Source organism: Crassostrea angulata, chromosome 7 (genome assembly GCF_025612915.1).
Source record: "Crassostrea angulata isolate pt1a10 chromosome 7, ASM2561291v2, whole genome shotgun sequence".
NCBI lineage: Eukaryota > Metazoa > Mollusca > Bivalvia > Ostreida > Ostreidae > Magallana > Magallana angulata.
In genome coordinates, this window is record NC_069117.1 from 52,817,504 (window position 1) to 52,836,853 (window position 19,350).

At 35.0% G+C, this 19,350-nt stretch overlaps 1 protein-coding gene across 4 annotated transcripts in view; it reads right to left on the bottom strand.

The window, feature by feature from the left end:
• The window catches only part of LOC128156661 (neurobeachin-like), an 87,476-nt gene that overhangs the window by 67,074 nt on the left and 1,052 nt on the right, over positions 1–19,350 (bottom strand). For all 4 annotated transcript variants that reach the window (XM_052818886.1, XM_052818884.1, XM_052818885.1 and 1 more), the window contains exons 2-29: positions 12,906–13,010; positions 11,832–11,958; positions 11,572–11,672; positions 11,233–11,328; positions 10,911–11,032; positions 10,677–10,803; positions 10,379–10,498; positions 9,911–10,057; positions 9,733–9,789; positions 9,420–9,560; positions 8,557–8,619; positions 8,356–8,438; positions 8,146–8,254; positions 7,612–7,764; positions 7,271–7,439; positions 6,928–7,070; positions 6,723–6,820; positions 6,497–6,589; positions 4,819–4,927; positions 4,227–4,308; positions 3,969–4,092; positions 3,622–3,814; positions 2,711–3,375; positions 2,419–2,572; positions 1,127–1,307; positions 652–824; positions 415–522; positions 90–237 (exon numbers count right to left, since the gene is read on the bottom strand). In XM_052818886.1, coding sequence (XP_052674846.1) covers positions 90–237; positions 415–522; positions 652–824; positions 1,127–1,307; positions 2,419–2,572; positions 2,711–3,375; positions 3,622–3,814; positions 3,969–4,092; positions 4,227–4,308; positions 4,819–4,927; positions 6,497–6,589; positions 6,723–6,820; positions 6,928–7,070; positions 7,271–7,439; positions 7,612–7,764; positions 8,146–8,254; positions 8,356–8,438; positions 8,557–8,619; positions 9,420–9,560; positions 9,733–9,789; positions 9,911–10,057; positions 10,379–10,498; positions 10,677–10,803; positions 10,911–11,032; positions 11,233–11,328; positions 11,572–11,672; positions 11,832–11,958; positions 12,906–13,010 — 3,991 coding nt within the window. The remainder of the gene's footprint in view (positions 1–89; positions 238–414; positions 523–651; positions 825–1,126; positions 1,308–2,418; positions 2,573–2,710; positions 3,376–3,621; positions 3,815–3,968; positions 4,093–4,226; positions 4,309–4,818; positions 4,928–6,496; positions 6,590–6,722; positions 6,821–6,927; positions 7,071–7,270; positions 7,440–7,611; positions 7,765–8,145; positions 8,255–8,355; positions 8,439–8,556; positions 8,620–9,419; positions 9,561–9,732; positions 9,790–9,910; positions 10,058–10,378; positions 10,499–10,676; positions 10,804–10,910; positions 11,033–11,232; positions 11,329–11,571; positions 11,673–11,831; positions 11,959–12,905; positions 13,011–19,350) is intronic.

A 19,350-nucleotide genomic window follows, 5' to 3' on the forward strand; every position in this document is an offset into this window, starting at 1 on the left:
TGATTTTTGCCCTACATTTCGAGAAGACAGAAAATTTGACTCTTTGATTAGTATGACAATATGTACAATAGATTACAGGTATGACTTACCTGAGGGTGAGTTGATGGACATTCTGTGTGAGGTGGGTGTGGCGGCCAGACTAGGGGGCTCCAAAATATCCCTGTACTTAGATACCATCAAGACTGAGGTGAAGTATACAATGGCAAGGGCCAGGAACTGTGCTTGTTTTGTTTCTTCCTACAAACAAAAACATTCAATATATCAAAAGTACTGACAATCATCTAAAACATTCAAAATTTTTCAATAAATTATTATTTCAGAGGTCTTACAAATTGTTAAGTAGGAGTGGGGGTGTTATTATAGTAAGTAAAACTATGTAACATAAAGTGCATTGAGAACAATAGTGTGACTTACCACATCTCTGTACACTACAGCTCTCAGTCTGTTAACATCCGTGTCCTGTAGAAGCTTATCAAAGTCCTTGATGGGGGACACCTGTTCATTCAGATTCTCCACTATATTCTACAAATTTATAAACCCTCATAAAAATCACTGACCATCATGAAAATCATTGAACTGAATCTAACTGCATGTTTTATTCATGAAATCAGAGAAAATCTTCATTAGAACCACTATCAACTGTGGTCATACCCTTTCTGTGGGGTGAGAGGCCATGATAAGTGCCTGTATGGGGTCTGTCCCATTATAAGTCTTAGACCCCCTCAGACTGCTACTGGAGGGGGAGGCTGAGGGTGTGCTGGGTGGGGATCTAAAGTTAGACCGGTGGCGACACTCCAGGCAATTCCTCACCGCAGAAGTACATACTGTCAACAACAAACAAATCCTTTCTTATTGTTTTTTAATTAGTTATTCAAAATATCTCAAGTATTTCACATCATTACAAAAGCAAATTCTGTTTTAGATGATGAAATATTACACAATTACAAGTCCGTTTTTGCAACTACAAGTAAGTGCTTTCTCATAACATTTAACAAAAACAGGGGCAATAAATGAACTGTTTCTTAGTGATAAACAATTGCATAAATGAGGTTCCTTGTGTATCTTGTGAATTTTCTTACATGCAATTGATACTTGGTTTTATACTGTATTTTCTGAAGAATCTTACCCAGTCTAAGACACTGCCTCAGGATTCCACCAGCAGGCATGTTCTTCTCCTGTTCCAACTCGGCAAAGTTGGTGGAGCTGGCAAAGACCAGGACGTCCGTCAGATTCATGATCCTCTGGAGGATGGACACCGCCTGCTCGATGCTCAGTCCCTGGGTCGGCTCCAGTATCTCCACCTCTCCCTGAAAATCAACAATATCACCTACAAGTTTTCAAGAATCAACAACCTTTTTACTTCAAAATTAACAATATATTTTTTCATTCAAAATTTTTTCAATACCTGTAATTCAAATTCAACTGATATTTGGCACACTTAAAGGTTTTTTGTCTTTTTTTTTTAATTAGCCTCAAACTTCTCCAAAATTTGAAGACAAAATATTGTTACGATTCCTGGGTTGAGACTATATCATCATTTGTTTTAATTATTTGTGTGTTGTTGTGACTTACTTGTTTTATTTACATGGTTATATAAATCCTTTTTTATTCCATTAGAATACAGACTTGTTTACTTTCGTTCGGACTAACCGCCATGCTTGTGGTATATTACGGACTTTGAGCCCGATGTTTAAAACTATTTAAACTCTTTTTAACAAAATAATGACAATCGAAATGAACAATAATAATTGATGTTATTTAACTTTATTAATGGTAATTTTGTATTATAATGTAAAAATTTAAATGTCATGTATTTTATGTCGGAACAACGTTATCATGTAATTATTATGAGATAAAATGCGCCAAGTTAGTTGACGCTAATGACGTTGACGTTGTCAACGTCTCAGCATCAACATAACAAGTTAGGGCATAAAAAGACGGTGTTTTGAAAGAAAACTTCAGTTGACGGTGAAGAGCAACTCGCTTGACAGTGGTATGTATTGACATTAACAAGTCTTTTAGCTATTACGGTAAAGTAATACAAATTTTATATTAGGGCGTCCTGGATTGGTTCGTCGCTATACTTATAGGAGTTAATAACGTTGTACCAACCGTACTGTATAATAGTAATAATTATACGTGTTTTTATATGGAACCATTCGTTCGTTGCAATAAATGGTAAAAACTTTATACGGAGTATTTATATTAGTTTCGGCAAATTGAATGTAATAAGTGAATCAACGATTTCTATAAACTGTGACCAAAGTTAATTCTTTTTGAACCTTGACGCAAGATAATAATTAAACAGCGACCCATAATTAAGTTTAAGCGTTTACCCGTACCCTCAGTTCGTTACAATATCATTGGTATTTTAATCCCTATGTACTTTTTACTCAATTTTTTAAAATAAATGCTTACATTTGGTGAAGTGGCAGCAGCCAGGAGGGGAAGTAACCCTCCACAGGATGTAATGAGGTTGTCGGCCAGCTGGGAAATCATGTGTGTGACATTGACGACATACACATGGTTCTCACTGGAGTTCACAAAGTCTATCACGGTCCTAGAGCTGTTACTATAAAAGAATACACAACATGTTAAAAATGCACTGAAAAAATTATAAAAAAAAAGGATTGATAAATTGTAAACCAGCGGTATGTACATAACAAACAAATACCCCTGTTCATACTAATACATTTTTTGTTAAACTTACCTTTTCCAGACTTGTACATCTGTTTCTATGGAGAACAACAGATCAGAGAGAAGTTTTTGGTGTAAACCTGACCACCGGAATTCAGGGATTCTGAAAGGAGGGGCCTGAGGTCCAGCACTGAACATCTTGGTGGCTCCCTCCCTGAATGACTGTGAGCGAGTGGGGTATTGCCTCTTCTCTGTGGGCCGGGGTCTGTCCAGGGATGCTGACCTCCTCACAGTCGGACGACCTTCAGCCTGCTCCGATTCTCTCACTTCCTGCTGGCGTTCAAACTCCTTTGCCTCTTGTTGCTTCACTTCCTGCTCACCGGCTTCTGCCTGTGGCTTCTTTGACTCCACTTGTTTAACAACATCACTGATAATGTCCTCCAGAAACTGTTTGACCTCACCCTTAGGTTCCTCCTCTCTGGGTCCAGCTACGTCCCCATTGGTCAGTTGACCCGCATTGTTAGTGTTAGAGTCTTCTGCCTCCTCGCTCTCTTCTGGAATTTCTGTCACTTTGACTGTACTTTTAGGGATGGGTTTATTAAGGACCCGGTCTGATACTCCTGACACAGTACTGACAGGGTGGTGATCTCGGTCCCTGGGGTCAATGTCATCAGTCCTGACCTTGACATAGTGATCATACATCTTGGACATGTGGATTTTGAAATCCTCGTATGCTACCTGTGTAAATACATACATTCAGAAATGTACAGGTAGTACTACCAACTATCCAAGTATATTTAATAGAATTCAGAAAGAAAGAGATTTTCATAAATAGGAACAAAGTTTCAATCAAGCAGATGGGAAGAGCATATTATTTAACATACAACTATGGGACATGGCTCTGAGTGTTAAAATCACTTCTTGTAATACCTTTGAGTAGAGTATATATGGGAAAAGCTTTGAATGTTACAAATTATTATATACCTTGGAGTGAAGAATAGCTAGAGTATCAATCCAGACTCGCCATCCTCCAAACTCGTACTTGATGGCATGATGCAGCAGCATGCGGAACAGTGACATCACCATGTCCGTGATCTTCTGCTCCTCCTCGGTCCGGGGGTAGATGTACGCCTGGGAGAACAGCCAGTCCTGCCAAACCGACATCTGCAGCACAGTTCTACAAAATTTATTTGCAGAGATTTCAGAACATCTTTTTTATTAGAGTAAAAATTATAGTGAACTCTGTAGTCACCTTACATAAAAAAATTAAATTACAAGTGTTAAGATTTTCTGATTTCAAACGGAATCATCTTGGTTTAAATTGAGTTTACCGTCTGTTGTCGCGGTTGTTGTTACACAGAATGGTGAGGTCAGACAGGAAACAGCGTTTGACCTCCATCACCGCTGGGCCGACCTTGGACTGTCGGATCATGGTAGCCACCACCTTTAGTACAGCTGATACAAAGATTTAGCATAATGCATTACATAAAATAAGGCAATCTCTAGTTTATTTTGGTTGAAGAATGTTGTTGTTTTAACTGTAATAAGGAGCATTATTTAACCAATGTTTAACTGAATCTGGATCATACCTGAGTTTTCTATTCTAAATGAAGATTCTGGTTCATTGTGTTTTTTTGTACACGTCTCTGGGGTCATCCTCTCAGTCAGGAGCTAAATATGGATTACACAGATAATAGAGATTGTATTGTCACTAAATACATTTACAGAGATTACAGGGAGATTATATTATCACCAAATACAGAAATAAACCCCGTATTTCAATACTTCAAACAAGAAACATAATAAATAATAAATACATTACCGGTAATAAATTTCTCTTTTAAACATTATGAAAGTTAATTTTCAAACCAATAACAGATGAATGAATTTAAGAAAAAAAATAAAGCATACAGGGATTTTAAGTAACAAAGTTCATGACATTAATGATATTGACCAATGATTTGTAAACACATGAACTGGCATCAAGAAATACTGTAAAAAAGGTTATTTACGCTGGTGGAAAAATACATGTTTTCTGGAGACAAACAATACGTGTAAGACAAATGTCCTATACAAAGACTGCTCCTCTGCAATGGAACATCAGTTTCATCCATCCTATTATAAGTAAATGTTAATGAGAAAAGTCTCTAAATCCCTGTATAACCAGGGATCACTAGCTACCTCAAACAGGACGTTGTATATGGGCATGGTAATGGTGGATTCATTCAGCATCAGGCGTTCTCCAATCAACGAGAACAAGTTGTGTGGTCCCAAGGCCTCAGATTTCCTCCTAAAGAAAACATATTATATTACATTAAACATTTTATATAGCTATCGTTTACTAAGTCATACAACATTTATCAAGTCATCCAACGTATGTACCGGTACACACTTACATTATTCTGTGAATATTATATAAAAATAAACCAATGTACATTGATTTTTTATTTGTCAAAATAAAAACAAATAATGTTGACATTCAAGTATTAAGCTATTTTAAGAGACCATTCAGGGTATGTTTTCTATAGACATTTGCATGGAGACAGTCAAGAATGGATCAAAACAGAATTCAATAATTAGATGTACAGCCTACTCCAGATATATTGAAATTCAGGTGACCATGCAAATTATTTCAATATATCAGTATTTTAATATAAGCGAAATTGACTGACGCGGAGCCGCCATTTTTGAAAGTTCAATCCCGATGTTAGCATAGAAAACTAAACCCGAACAAATTATTTGGTCATCATTTATCTATTACAGTGAACAGATTACATGGATATTAGTCCTTGAAAGTTTAATTAAAATTATATCTGTAACTTTTGTAAGTTTCATTTTGTTACTATCTTAAACCTCATCATAATCTCTGATAGCATTCTTTTACGTTTTAGAGAAAAATCACCAGACTCAAACACTTCAAATACTGCTGAACGCTGCTTGTAAGTGTACTCGCGATAATCTCAAAATCCTTAGCTATTTCGAATATAGCCTTTGTACTTTTATCAATAGCCATAACTAGTTCGTATTTAGTGTCCGAAGATAAGGTTTTTCTTTTCCATGGGGTTTCCATATTACGTCTAACCTCATTATATCCGTATATGTAAAAACAAAAAATTCAACAGTGAATAAATTTTACTTTTTGAAAAGAAGTATAAAAACACACATGATGAGAACTTATCAATTTACACCTTTGTATATCAACCGGTCAGTCTGGCATAATTACTGGCACCAACGACAGCCGCCAGGGAGTACTTCAATATAACCGTTATAAAGACAACTAACTATCATCTATGGGACCGATCAGTGGCTTCAATATATGCGATATTTCAAAATAGCCGATTTCATTATATCCGTTAAATCAATGCAATGAAAATGAGAGGCAAAAACTGGGAATTTATTTCTATTTCAAAATAAGCGAAATTTCAAAATAAGCGATTTCAATATAAGTGGAGTAAGCTGTACATTGCAATCATGCAGAATATTTTTAAATTTTTAAGTTAATTTATTCAGTAGTTTATAAAATGATTATATGATTTGATTTTAAACATTAAGGAGAAAAAAGAAACACTTGACTTGAAAGAATAGCAGTAATTTTTCCGTCCTGACTGAGAGAGAGAAATACCAATACATGAGATAGACGAGTTATTATAGGCAGCAGAATTTTAAATGTGCTTATTGCAGAACCTGAAATGACTTTCGACTGATGACCGAGTTAAAAGTGTTTTTATCCTGTGTAGAGGAGACCTCCTGTAAAAGGATACAATGTTCACCCTGGACATAAACTAGATAAGATAACAAGATCCAAATTTAAGGCAGAGAGATACAGGGACAAAGGGAGGTAAATGGTGGCTGGACTTACTTGTGTGTGCTTCTCATCAACCAGTAGCCCAATAACTTGAGAGATTGAATCCTCAACTCTTCTGATGGGGAGGCCAGCAACTTGAACACAGTTCTGCAATAATTTTTTGAGGAGGGTAATTAACAAACTGATTACTCTTTACATACATGTAACTGAGAAGTCTTTCTTGATATGAAACATTTTTTACATGCCTCATATAGCTAGTATGAAATGATTGATTAGTTACCTGATTCCACCTTTCTTATCAAAAGATGGCACCATGGACATGGGATGCTCAGCCATCAGTTCCACAGACAGCTTCAACACATCCATCAAATTGTCATCCTGTTATAGAGAAGACAAAATTTATATATGATCATACCAAAAACATCATATGGCATTCAATCCACAACACACAGAGAAAAAATTATGTTAAAGGGAGAGAATCTGACCTCGTGTAGAGTGGACAGGTAGTTTAGAATGCTCTGGAGCTCATCCTCTTGTACCCCTGGTCCCTTCATCAACAGCTGTTTGAGATACATCAGCATAAATGATCGCAGCTTCACAATCTCATCATAGTTTGGTCTAGGTCCATCTAAACAAATTACAATGCATATCATAAATAAAATTCATACTAAACCTTTTTCTGCATAACAAAGCAACACATATCATGACATTTTGAAATAACTAAAAGTTGTTACCATGGACAGAAAATAATATTACAAGAATTGATCTCCGTTGACTACAAATATTAAAAGTCAAACAAACTAAGGGTCAGAAACTCTCTTGACCTACCTGTTCCCTTAGGGACCACCCCACTCCTGTCAGCGGGGTTGACGACCCAATAATACAGCTTCAATGTGTGCATTGTCTGTAACACAGCACTAACCCGCCGAATGTTGTTATAGATCTGAGCATTGTTGATAAACTCTGTGGCCAGGTAACAATACAGCTTGGTTTGGACCTGCAACCATGTTTCATTTTAAGAATTTCATTTAAATGACAACATATTACTCAGAAACTTTTCCTCAAACATCACTCAAAGCACAAAATAACTTGGTTAGCTTTTTTTCTGATCATAGAAATTACAGTATTAAAAGACTGCGAATCCTAAATTCTAATGAAAGAGTTTAAACCTCAACACTGGCGTGAATCCAGAGGGCGGGGTTAAACAGGATGTGGTCAAACAGGTGCTTTAAGATGACACTGCCTGTGGGGAGAGCCACAAGGTACTGGGTCAGCCTCAGGAAAATCTCCAGAACCTCAGGGGTCACATGCTGTCGGTTGGCCTGTAAAGACATATGTATGATACAGTAGCAGAAACATAACTAAACTGAGTCCAACTTGATGGAGTTTCTGGATGGGATGGTCAAATTATGTACATGCATATGTATGTGCATATGTTTAAGTTAGCATTTGCATTCATACATACTTGCATGACAATGTATATGAGTAAATTTATATGTATTATTCAGTTTATTCCCCTTTTTATATCTGTTTCTTTTAATTATACATATCTTTCTCTCTTCAATATGTATGTGTATGAAGTATTACATGTATATATGTATATAACTTATATGATGTTTACAATGTACAATCTTGTTGCTCTTTGAATCTCCTTAGTTCGAAAATGGCCTGAATTGAATTAATTTTGTAAATTCTGCACTTACTTTCTCCAGCAGATAGCCAATGACCAGGAAACCTCGATTCTGCATCATCTGTTGTTGAATGGTGACTGAACTCTCCATCAGATTGCATAAGATACTCATCAACTTAGCACTACAAAAAAGGGGGAAGATAATCATCCTCGCTTTTATCTTTACTGGAATTCATTTTGATATCATATTCATGATATTAAGTTTAGTAGGACAGTGATTTACCAGATAGTGTAATCCACCTCACTTGGAATGTCATCTCCCTTACTAACTGGCATGTCCAACTGACCAAACAATGGAAATACCACCTTATAAATAGAAGAAAAATAACCTACTGTTAATATTTTACTCTTCAGTGACCCAGCATAAGCTAACACATGTTAACTTGATGTTGATGACACTGCAGCAGATATAAACGAGACTGACCTGGACCCCTCCCAAGGAGTGAAGTGTGCTGTAGATGGAATGCGTTATCACAGACTTGACCTCCTAATCAAAACAAAATTCAATTGAAATATATGTTCTGTACATTTCACAAATTATTTATATTCGAAGCATATTGCTAATATTCTCTCTTTTTTCTCTCTCTCTCTTTATGACCAACACTTAATTAGAAAACATATTATTTATCATATTTTCAAGATTATTTTGATATTAAAATAATGTAAAGGTAAATCAAAAATGCTCTGAACATTCACAAAAATATGCATCATATGCATGTTTGCATAAAAAAATCAAAGACATAACTTTCTTTGACCAAAACTTGATTTTCAAAGGGGCAAAATTCTGGTCAAATTTCATTTTTCTATTTTTATTGTTTACAATGTATTAAAAATGCATTTCTAATGACTAACCAAAATCTGAGTGTCAGTCGTGGGGATATACGCAAGATATGGAGATAACAATTCTTTGTTATGTAAACAAGGCCTGTACCCTTATTTTTGTTAACATTAGTTCAATATACAAGTAAAAACTCTTTTGCAAGTTAATTTCATATCTGCTAATTTGTTTTAAGCATAAATAAAAAGTTTCTAACATCTATCACATTCATTCTAGATCTAAAACTGGAATTTTCACCTCAACATTGCAAATGTAAACAAGAATATGGGGAGAGCTTTGTTTTTATTACATGGAATTGTAAGCTCTGTATCTCGCTTATAACTTGATGACTGACTCTCAAAGTTTGGTTGACTATTAGAAATACCTTACTTAATCATTTAAAACATTCAAAACAAAATAATGATTTTGACAAAAATTGTGACCCTGCCCCTTTAAGGTTGTCTACATACCCCTGACATGAGAGCATGTTGTACGTGGACAAAGTGGGGGACGTTTCCTTTAGGGGAGGATTCCAGACACAGCTGACCGTCACAGGCAATGGGGTTATACATGAACACGATGAGGGAGGTCAGCTTCCCATCATACAACAGCTACAACAGACAGGAAGTGAATAAATAAACTTGATTTGTCAAATATCATAAGGTGTCAATGGCTACAACAGGAGCAAAGGACAGAGAATTGATAAATCAACTCTATTTGTTAAAGAGTTAAAGATCATAGGGTATCAAATTCAACATCAGAATCTTGTTTTAAAATACTTACTCTCTTATTAACTACAACTGTTCCCAATCCACATTCATTGTCAAAACGAAACTGACTCTGAAAAAAATATACATATACTATATGATTACTGAGGTGATGCTGACAGATCAAGCACAGCCAGAAAAAGAACAAATTTCACTCCCCTTGATATGCTTTGGAAAGATAAGAAGTTGTTTACCTTATAACTTGGTCCCAGGTAGTAAATGGCTGATATTTGCTGTGGGGTAAGGGATTCACTAAATAGATACACTGTGGACATCTGACCACAGAACATGTGATCCGTCTCCCCTTCTGAGCTGGCCCCCAGAAAACACTTATCAAATGGCTGAAAAACAAAAACTTATAAAATAGATATTGAATTGTATCATAAATATCATTAAAGCTTAAAAAAATTGTAATGAGATAATTGTTAAAGCTTTAAAATTCCCTCATCCTTTGTTGTCATTAATTATTATTAATTTTTTCACTTGTTTTTTTGTTTGGATGAATAATTGACAACAGTTAAGAGCCATCCTGGGAATCTAAAATTGCATAAATTTCACCACATGCAAGTTTAATTGCCATTATCTTATAGAAATCAATAATGCGAGAAGTTGATGAACATTAACGGCTGTGGTTTATGGAGTCACGGCTGAGCGAGTCTTACATCACTGGTGCTGACTAGCCAGGAAATGTCTGCACCGGACACGATTTCTCCGTTCACGTAACATCTCAGCTCTGATTTACTCCATCGGTTGTACACATGCACCACAGTCACCATGTACCACTGAAAAAGAAAATAACAATCACCCATTCAAGTATCTGATAGGCTTATTTTCTCTTAAAAAGATCTTTTTGGCCCATAATTTGAAAATAAAATAATACATATATAAGATTGATCTTACTATGCACACTGGTTTTCCAATGTAGGTACTTTATATTCATGTCTGTTCTATATATCTTACCTTTCTTGGTAGAAAGTCATATTTAACACAGTGCTGGAATCCTTTGCCTTTGACTTTCATAGTTGTGATGACTAGAGAATTTCCCAGAAAATGAGCTGAATATCCAACACCTTTATTGGTTTTAAAACTGCAAAAATTAAGGTTGAAAATCCACAAATAATCATATTTCAGTGTTTAACTGCCACCAATGTTAGAACATCTATATCTTTTTGCATAAATATGGTAGACACTTACCAGTATAAGTAAGGTTTCTCTCTCTCCACCGTTACCCCGGTAACAGGGTCCAGTCGTAACCAGCAGGTAAAAGTCCAGCCATTTTGGTAAGGCCAGGTCTTGATTGGAGGCAGGGCAATAAACTATGGATGAAAAATAAAAATAAAACCTAGAGATGAACCCAATTCTGAATACCGTAGCATTTTTGAACTGACATTTTCTTAACTCTTCCTTTGTATACCGGTACATGTTGTCTATAAGATCTGTTTTTATTCTAAATGAATAGAAAAAAATATCATGCAGAATAGTTTTTTTTTGAGAACAGAAAAAAAATTAAACATACTGATCCTTTTTTCCCAGGAAAACTGAAGAATTCATCAGGCCCTTCCCTTTGCGGCATCACTTGGAGGACGGACAGTAATTTCACAGCATGTCTTTTCTACAAACACATGATAAAATATTCCATGCAAAACAACAGCATTATTTGTTTCATAAACAATACATGTATACATATCTGAAGTCCCACTGTATAACATACCATTACACTTTCAAGTAGCAGTTATTTTCATACAAGACAGCCATTTTGTGAGATACAAGGAGTTATAAAGTAGGAACTATGTATTCAAGACCAAAATGAGCTGATAAAAACAACCCTTTTATCTGTAATAGAGGAAAGACTTACCCATTGCCCTTCAGCGGCCTGTAGAATGGAGAACAACATTTTGAGTTCTCGGACGGTGATACTGTAACTGGCCAGTGTACACAACATGTCCACCAGTAAATCTGTAAAATACAAGGAAATTCATACACTGATGATCAACAGTGCTGTCAAAAATGCATGCAGATGAAGGATTACCAGGTACTGCCACCAACCAAATACATTATCAGAATCATGATGAAATTAATTTCATTTTTATATATTAAGGTACAATGCATTTATACCAGCTATGACATCATCTGCATCATTCATCAAATTTAGTGTGTGTTCTATAAGCCTGACTTCTGTACAAGCCTGTAGGTTCCGCCGACTCTTCTTTAACATTGCAGTAAATACACTCCATATTTCAGCCTGAAAAACAGACCAGATTTCTCTGTAAATATCTAGTCATACAATATGATCTAAATCAAATCACAATATTCCTTATCTGCTAAATTAGTACAAGTACATCATGTAACTGATCTATTTTGTCTTGCTGATATTGATATCTAAAAACTCTCATGTCCAAACAAGGTCTATTAGTTCTCAAAAGTAACAAAAACAATACATAATCAGATACATTTAGAATGACAATAATCCATTGCTGTAGGAGATTCTATAATAACAGTAAAAGAATTGAGACTTTTCACAACCCAGAAAAAAAACATGGACATGTGTCATCAAACGGCGCATGATATCACATGGGCATGAGGCATCAAATGGGGCATGATATCACTGTGAATGAGACATCAAATGGGGCATGATATCACTGTGAATGAGGGATCAAATGGGGCATGATATCACTGTGAATGAGACATCAAATGGGGCATGATATCACTGTGAATGAGGGATCAAATGGGGCATGATATCACTGTGAATGAGACATCAAATGGGGCATGATATCACTGTGAATGAGGGATCAAATGGGGCATGATATCACTGTGAATGAGACATCAAATGGGGCATGATATCACTGTGAATGAGACATCAAATGGGGCATGATATCACTGTGAATGAGACATCAAATGGGGCATGATATCACTGTGAATGAGGCATCAATTGGGGCATGATATCACTGTGAATGAGACATCAATTGGGCATGAAACATCAAATGATGCATGAGATATCACATGGGTATGAGTCATTACATGGACATGATATATCATATGGGCAATACAGTGGGTTGTGTGATAGATGATGGGTACTTGACATCACATGAGCACTAGGCATCACATTGGCACGGCATGCAGCAAATAAGGTCTAACCAGTATTGCATGGGTAAATGTGACATCCCATGGGTGCGAGACACCTGTCGATACCTGTAGTGTGGAGGTACAGCTGGAGAAGACCCTCAGCATATGGAGGATGTTCTGTGGCTCCTGGATGATGAAGTTTGTCTCAATGTCAAACTCTCCGCCCACCAGCTGAAAAATAAACAATTGATGCAGATACAAATGAGAGTTCAGTGGACCTGGTAATGACAGTCAGATCCTGTCAATAGATAAAACAGCTGCGTAGTGATTCATCCGTAATCATAGTGATATCATTCACTCAGTTGCAAAATCATTTTGAAATTAATGAGCTAAAACTAGTTCTCTTGATCAAGATGCTTTCAATACATTTTCATAAAAGTAAATTAAATGAAACAGAATTAAATGTGGGAAATAAAGATTTGAGGATGCAACTAGTGACAATTCTGATTAACAGTGACCATAATCACACAGTTATCTTGTAAACATGAATGATTACTGTACATCTTTAGATATAATTCCAGATCTATATCATTTCATGTCTTTTATGTAATAAATCAGCATTTTTAGGAACTCAACATATGTTATACTTCATAGTTCATACCTAAAAAGAAATATACTGAAGGACAACAGATCTGCTGAAAATTCTATAATACTGTGCAATGAATTATGAGGATTCTATGGATTTTCAGGAATTTCACAATAAGACCTACGAGATCTGAAGATGAGAAGTAGATGAGGCAAATAAAGGCTTTTTAACGACTCTTGTCCACTGCGTAGAAAAAATTATTCTTCGTATTAGTCTTCTCTTCTAATCAAATAAAACCTTCAGACCTTTCACAATCAACCCCAATCAATGATCAATGGCCCAACTCAATGCTATTGGTTCCAATTTTGTTCATTAGAAGCCCTGAGAATTAAGTTTCAAAGAGTCTACTTTGAAAGGAATTCTTGCCTAAAAAATCAATTCATAGTAGCTGGACATGATGAAATTGTCAGCTTATAATAAGGGGATTCCGTCTTCTAAACATGGTTTCAGGGTCTTCATGAAATGAACCATAATGCCTGCTGTAGTCAACTATAGTCGGACACTTTCATGGCTGGTTTAAACCGAATTTGCACCTTCCTTAGACAGCTCGTTACCATTTTGGCTCATTACTCCTCTAACTGTACCCAGGGGAACGGCCAACTCTATAGCCTGTCTTCCGCTAATTTTCTAAGGTTGTTTTCAAAGACCCAGTCAATTAATACTTGTATCTCCTACAATTATGTTCTTGTACAAAAAAAGAACTGGCACAGTATATTAATACTCCTAACAAACAGGATGTTGTACATATCCTTTTTTCTTTTATCAACCGCTAACTATAATGTATATATACTAGTAGCTTGCTGACATAAATTAATATAAACATGTGATGTCATGACACAAATCAATATAAACATGTAATGTCATGTATGTATCAACTAAATTACAATTTACATCATACATGTATTAGATTAAAGGTAGGACTTAATTAAATTCATCATTTTTTTTTCTCTGTGAAGTTGCCTTGAAATGGAATAACTTGTATGGTTCTAATTTCAAACACATACCAAGGTAGTTTGTTAATTTAAATTAAAAAAAAAGACACATTGAAGTTATTATAGATCCAACTACGGCTCGCCCAATAAAAATTATCAATTAAAAAAATCCAAAACTCATTAAACCAAAAGCAACCTTTTAATGCTATATAAAATAAAACTTGCTTGAGCGAGTTCATTAAACAAATTGAAGACTTGGTCCTCGGTTGAGTTGAACACCCAGCGGGTAGAGCTATTGATTCTGAGTACGTGGGTCTATAAATAAGGGATGAATTCCTAGACATCTGCATTCTTTATTGTTTCATGGCATTCAGCATGTTTAGAAGACAAAACAAAGGAATCCATATGACAAAATACTTGTACAGAAGATCAATGTATGTACAGCTTAGTAAGACAGAAAATAAATCCCCAATGGTTCTCCGACTTTTGTCATGGATTTTCCTTGATGTATCGAGTTAGAGATCTCATGTTCTAGTACTCCAGTACTATAAAATTGACTGTTCTACCTACAGCTAACATGTACCTACAGAAACTTAATAACCATTGTTCTGTCATCTGATCATCTACCTACATGCCGGCTTTGTGTTCAGGCAATCTTGGTCACCAATATACCTACTATTCTAAAGATGCCACTGATGGTAAATAAAATTTCAGTAATTTTATACTCTTTATCTGAGGTTCTATACTTGCAGTCTTGCTGTGTTTTTTGTAGCAAACATTAAGTACTATGGATACAAAAGAAGTTAATAATTACACAGAAAAATAAAACTCTGTCACAAATATGACTCCCTTTGTCTATCAAAATGGTCAGTTTTGAAGATTTATATAAGCAAATGTTCTTAACATCATATTTTTCATACATACTGGCAATTAAATTGATAAGATATGCACAGATGTAAATCAACTCTTGTAAGTTGAAAATACTGAGAAATAAATTTGCAAATACCCAATAGTTGCAATTTTGACTAAAGCAACTCATTCTTATAGTTGCAATACAGGGCAGTAGAGATTAATTAAATTTTCGTCGGTACATATACAGTTTCCATCACAGCAAAAATTAATTGTTCCAAACCATATTGGTATCAGAGATTTTAGTAATAACATTGTACCAACCAATAATGGTTGGTGAATGGTGCCCTATCATTCATCCTTGTCTTGGCATTGAACTAAGTATACTACTGAAGATCCCTCTGACATTGTCCAATCAATCACATGTACACTGTGATTTCAATCAACTTCCATACTTCTTGATCCATTATCTTCTGATAAACTAGAATGGTTTTAAAGTTTCATTCTTTTTGGCATCAAAGACGGTCATATAATGGCCCCGACAAGAAGAAGAAACCATTACTGGGAAATTAATATTGATTTCAGTTCTGTCTATATCACTTTTTAAATGAACATTATTAAAGTTGATCAATGCGCAGTTGTCATTAGTTTTTGCACAACATTTAAGAGAAAGTGTAGCAAATATTGACGTTCGATCAGTTTAATAGTGGCCATCTACCGCCTAATTACAGCCCTATATAAACCACTAGGTGCGACTAGATGACATGCATCTAACGAGGAACTAAATCAATCTCTACAACAACACTCCTCCCTCTAAACATTCTCACAACAAGAGAGAGAGATCTATGGAGACCCAACAGTAACCCATTGTCATCATGAAACTGTTTTCACTATTTCTTCCTGAGAGAGCAAACAAGTCATGAAAAACACAGACAGTTTAGTAAGAGGACAATGATGATCAGATATCTAGTGAGATATTGGTGGCCATTTAGCCTCGGCTTGTTTGAATGATAAGGACATGCAGTCAGCCATGCCTCACCTTCTACAGGACAATGTTGCTGACTCTGCAATGTCCCCGATGGAAGTCTTCATGTACATAGCCGTTGGAATATCTCATATCCTACTCTGACAAAGTTGCAGAATCTGCAATGTCTCCATTTGGAAGTCTTTACGTACATAACTGTTGGAGTTAGCAATATCTCACATCCTACTCTGACAAAGTTGCTGACTGCTGACATTGTGTGCAATATCCCTATATGGAAAGTCTTTGCCTAACTATGTTTTAGAATCTGCCTATTTCAATGAATCACAGTATGGATGTCTTCATGTACAAAGGTGTTGCAATGAGCCATGCCTCACTTCCTACACCTAACAATGTTGCTAATTCTATGAAGTCCCAATGCCTTTATTTACCTACATGGGTGCTGGAATCATCCATAATCATTGCCAAGCCCATATATGGAAGTCTTTGGGCCAAAGTGAAAAATACCTTTGTTTCCCACTACACAACCGACCAATTACCTGGTTCATGTACTAGTACATCTTCTTTTCTATTATTGCTATAATGTAACTTGTTATGAAATACAAATCTTTATTTTATCAGAATAATTGATTTGATTCCACTTTGAGTTGACACTCATTTGGATATTATAAGGTCTGGACAAAACATCAGAATTTATAGAGCCCATTTGAGGGAAACAGATATTTTCATGAATGGCCTCATCGATGTGAAAAATCCAAATAGAGATTTTCCTCAATCAATGCTGAATCAGTTTCTACTGAATCTTACAGAGTCAATCAATCACTCATCAAGGTGTTATTTTATCTCACCTGCAGTGATCAATGTCAAAAACTTATTTCTACATCCTTTTTCAATTAAGACTTGTTTTTAAATGTCAAAAATTACCGTAATCAAAATACAAGTAATATATTCTGCATAAAACATTTACTTTAATTCTATGAGGACTAATAAATCACCAAGAGGCCAATTAGCTGCAACAACTGCAAACTGAAAAGTTAATAAATTCTTTATATGCCAAATACCGGTAAACATCAATTCACTGATAAAAGATTGCACAATTTACATTCAACATATCTGCTTGATGATTTAAAAATAAAGAATTTCCTAAAATCTTTTAAATTCTCACAAATGTCAATGTATTGCCAAAAGCATTATCCTAATGATTCCTAAGTGGTTTAGATGGTCAGAGTTTAGGGGTAAGGATATGCGATCCTGTCTCCTCAGGCCTGATCCTTGGCATCAATCAGATTTAGGGACAAGTCTGGAATGAAGCATACCCTACAGTTCACTAGGAATACCAATCAATTATAATTTCACAGTCGATTACTAGTTTTATTATCATGATTGGGAAAAAAGAAAATCAATGATGGGTAAATAAAACTGCTTTTAAAAGGTGTCAATTGTACGCTATGCCATCAAGTGACTTTGACCAGAAATATAAATAACTACCCAGACTCTGGTTTTACACAGTGTGTAGAGTGATCTATCCGAGAATCTGTTACCGGTTAATTCTGAGATCTTATTCTTCATATAAGATAAAATTCAAATCTTATAAAATGCTCTATCTTATTAAAAATAACATAAGCTATGTCCTATATTTTTACCCATTTCATGAGAACATGGGTTGTGTTTAACGTTAAGATCTTACAACAAAATTTCATAAAATAATGTTCTAACACAATGCCAGTAACATATTCTGATAGATCTATATTGAAATTTTTTGGAAATTAAATGGATTTTAAAAAATTCATAAGACTACATTATACATGTATTGTTTTTGACACTGCAAGTTGTATGGTATATGCTTTTGTAAATAAATCATACCCCTGGTATTTCTGGTATTTAACAGGTAAAATCAATAAATCAAATGCATTTTTATAGTGTTCGGCTGAAACACAAGTTGACAACTACAGTAAAATGCACCATCACATTCCTCATGGTGGTTTTGGATGTGAGAGACATCTCCAGGAAAAAGACAAGACCTCTTTAATGACACATGCATTTAGTAAGATCAATATGATCACCCTTTCAAATCAGAGATTTCTTTTTACTTTGGAAATGATGATGAAATGTTTGTCCACATCATTCACAAGGACAAAAAGTCATGAAAATTTATGAAGTTTTTTTGCTTACCAAAGACATTGCAGCATATTTTCGTTATAATATTCATTTTACCTTTCTTCAAAGAAAAAAAATCAATTGTTTATGGAAAACAGCATTGTAATGGCCAGTAATGGCAATACATGGTTTTCCTTTTTTGTACTATTGAGCAATTTGCCTTAGGTTGCTGACTCGAATTCTGTACACTGGTAATTTTGAAAACATTTCCTGTTCTAATATGAAACAACTCTGATTATAGACATCAACTACCATTTTGTTAGCTAGTGAATTGTAATTGTCGTAATGATCACGAACCACTAACTGAACTACATAATAAGTTGACTCTCCTCAGTCATCCTTTTCCAGATCCTCAATCAAAATGGGAAAAGCATGTTTTACAACCCTTTTCAAAATAACTATATTAAGTTCAGAAATTGAGAGTGAACATTACATAGGTATTCCATCATCAATTACAAGCAAACAAGTCAAAGACCCTCTTCATCTCCCTTCACGCTGAGCTGTTGTTTTGAAAATTAATTTCTAAATAGGTTTAACAATCTTTTCTAATAATATTTCAGAGAATTTCATGTCTCAATGAACAAAGATTAAATTAACAAGATAAGACGCTCATAAGCATGATGTGTGTTATATCATATTGACATGCTTTGCTTACAAATAAGTTCTACATTATTGAAAACTATTAGAACATTACTGTATTCTAGTAATAAAGCAGTAATATCTATATTTCAATTTGTACAGCAACGATTCTGTTGAATTATGGATCTAACCATAAAAGCCAAAATACCTGGTGCATATCAATATGTATTGATCCACATGGACTTAATTAAATGATTTAACATTTCCATTATATCTAAAAATATGCATTTCCTGAAGACAAATGAGTTATTTCCCTTACTGTTTTGACATAACAAAAAAAAAACCCAGAAAATTTTGTTGCATAGGTTACATGCAATAAAATAAAGAAAACTATTTTTTTTAACTATTTGGGAAAAATAAGGAAAA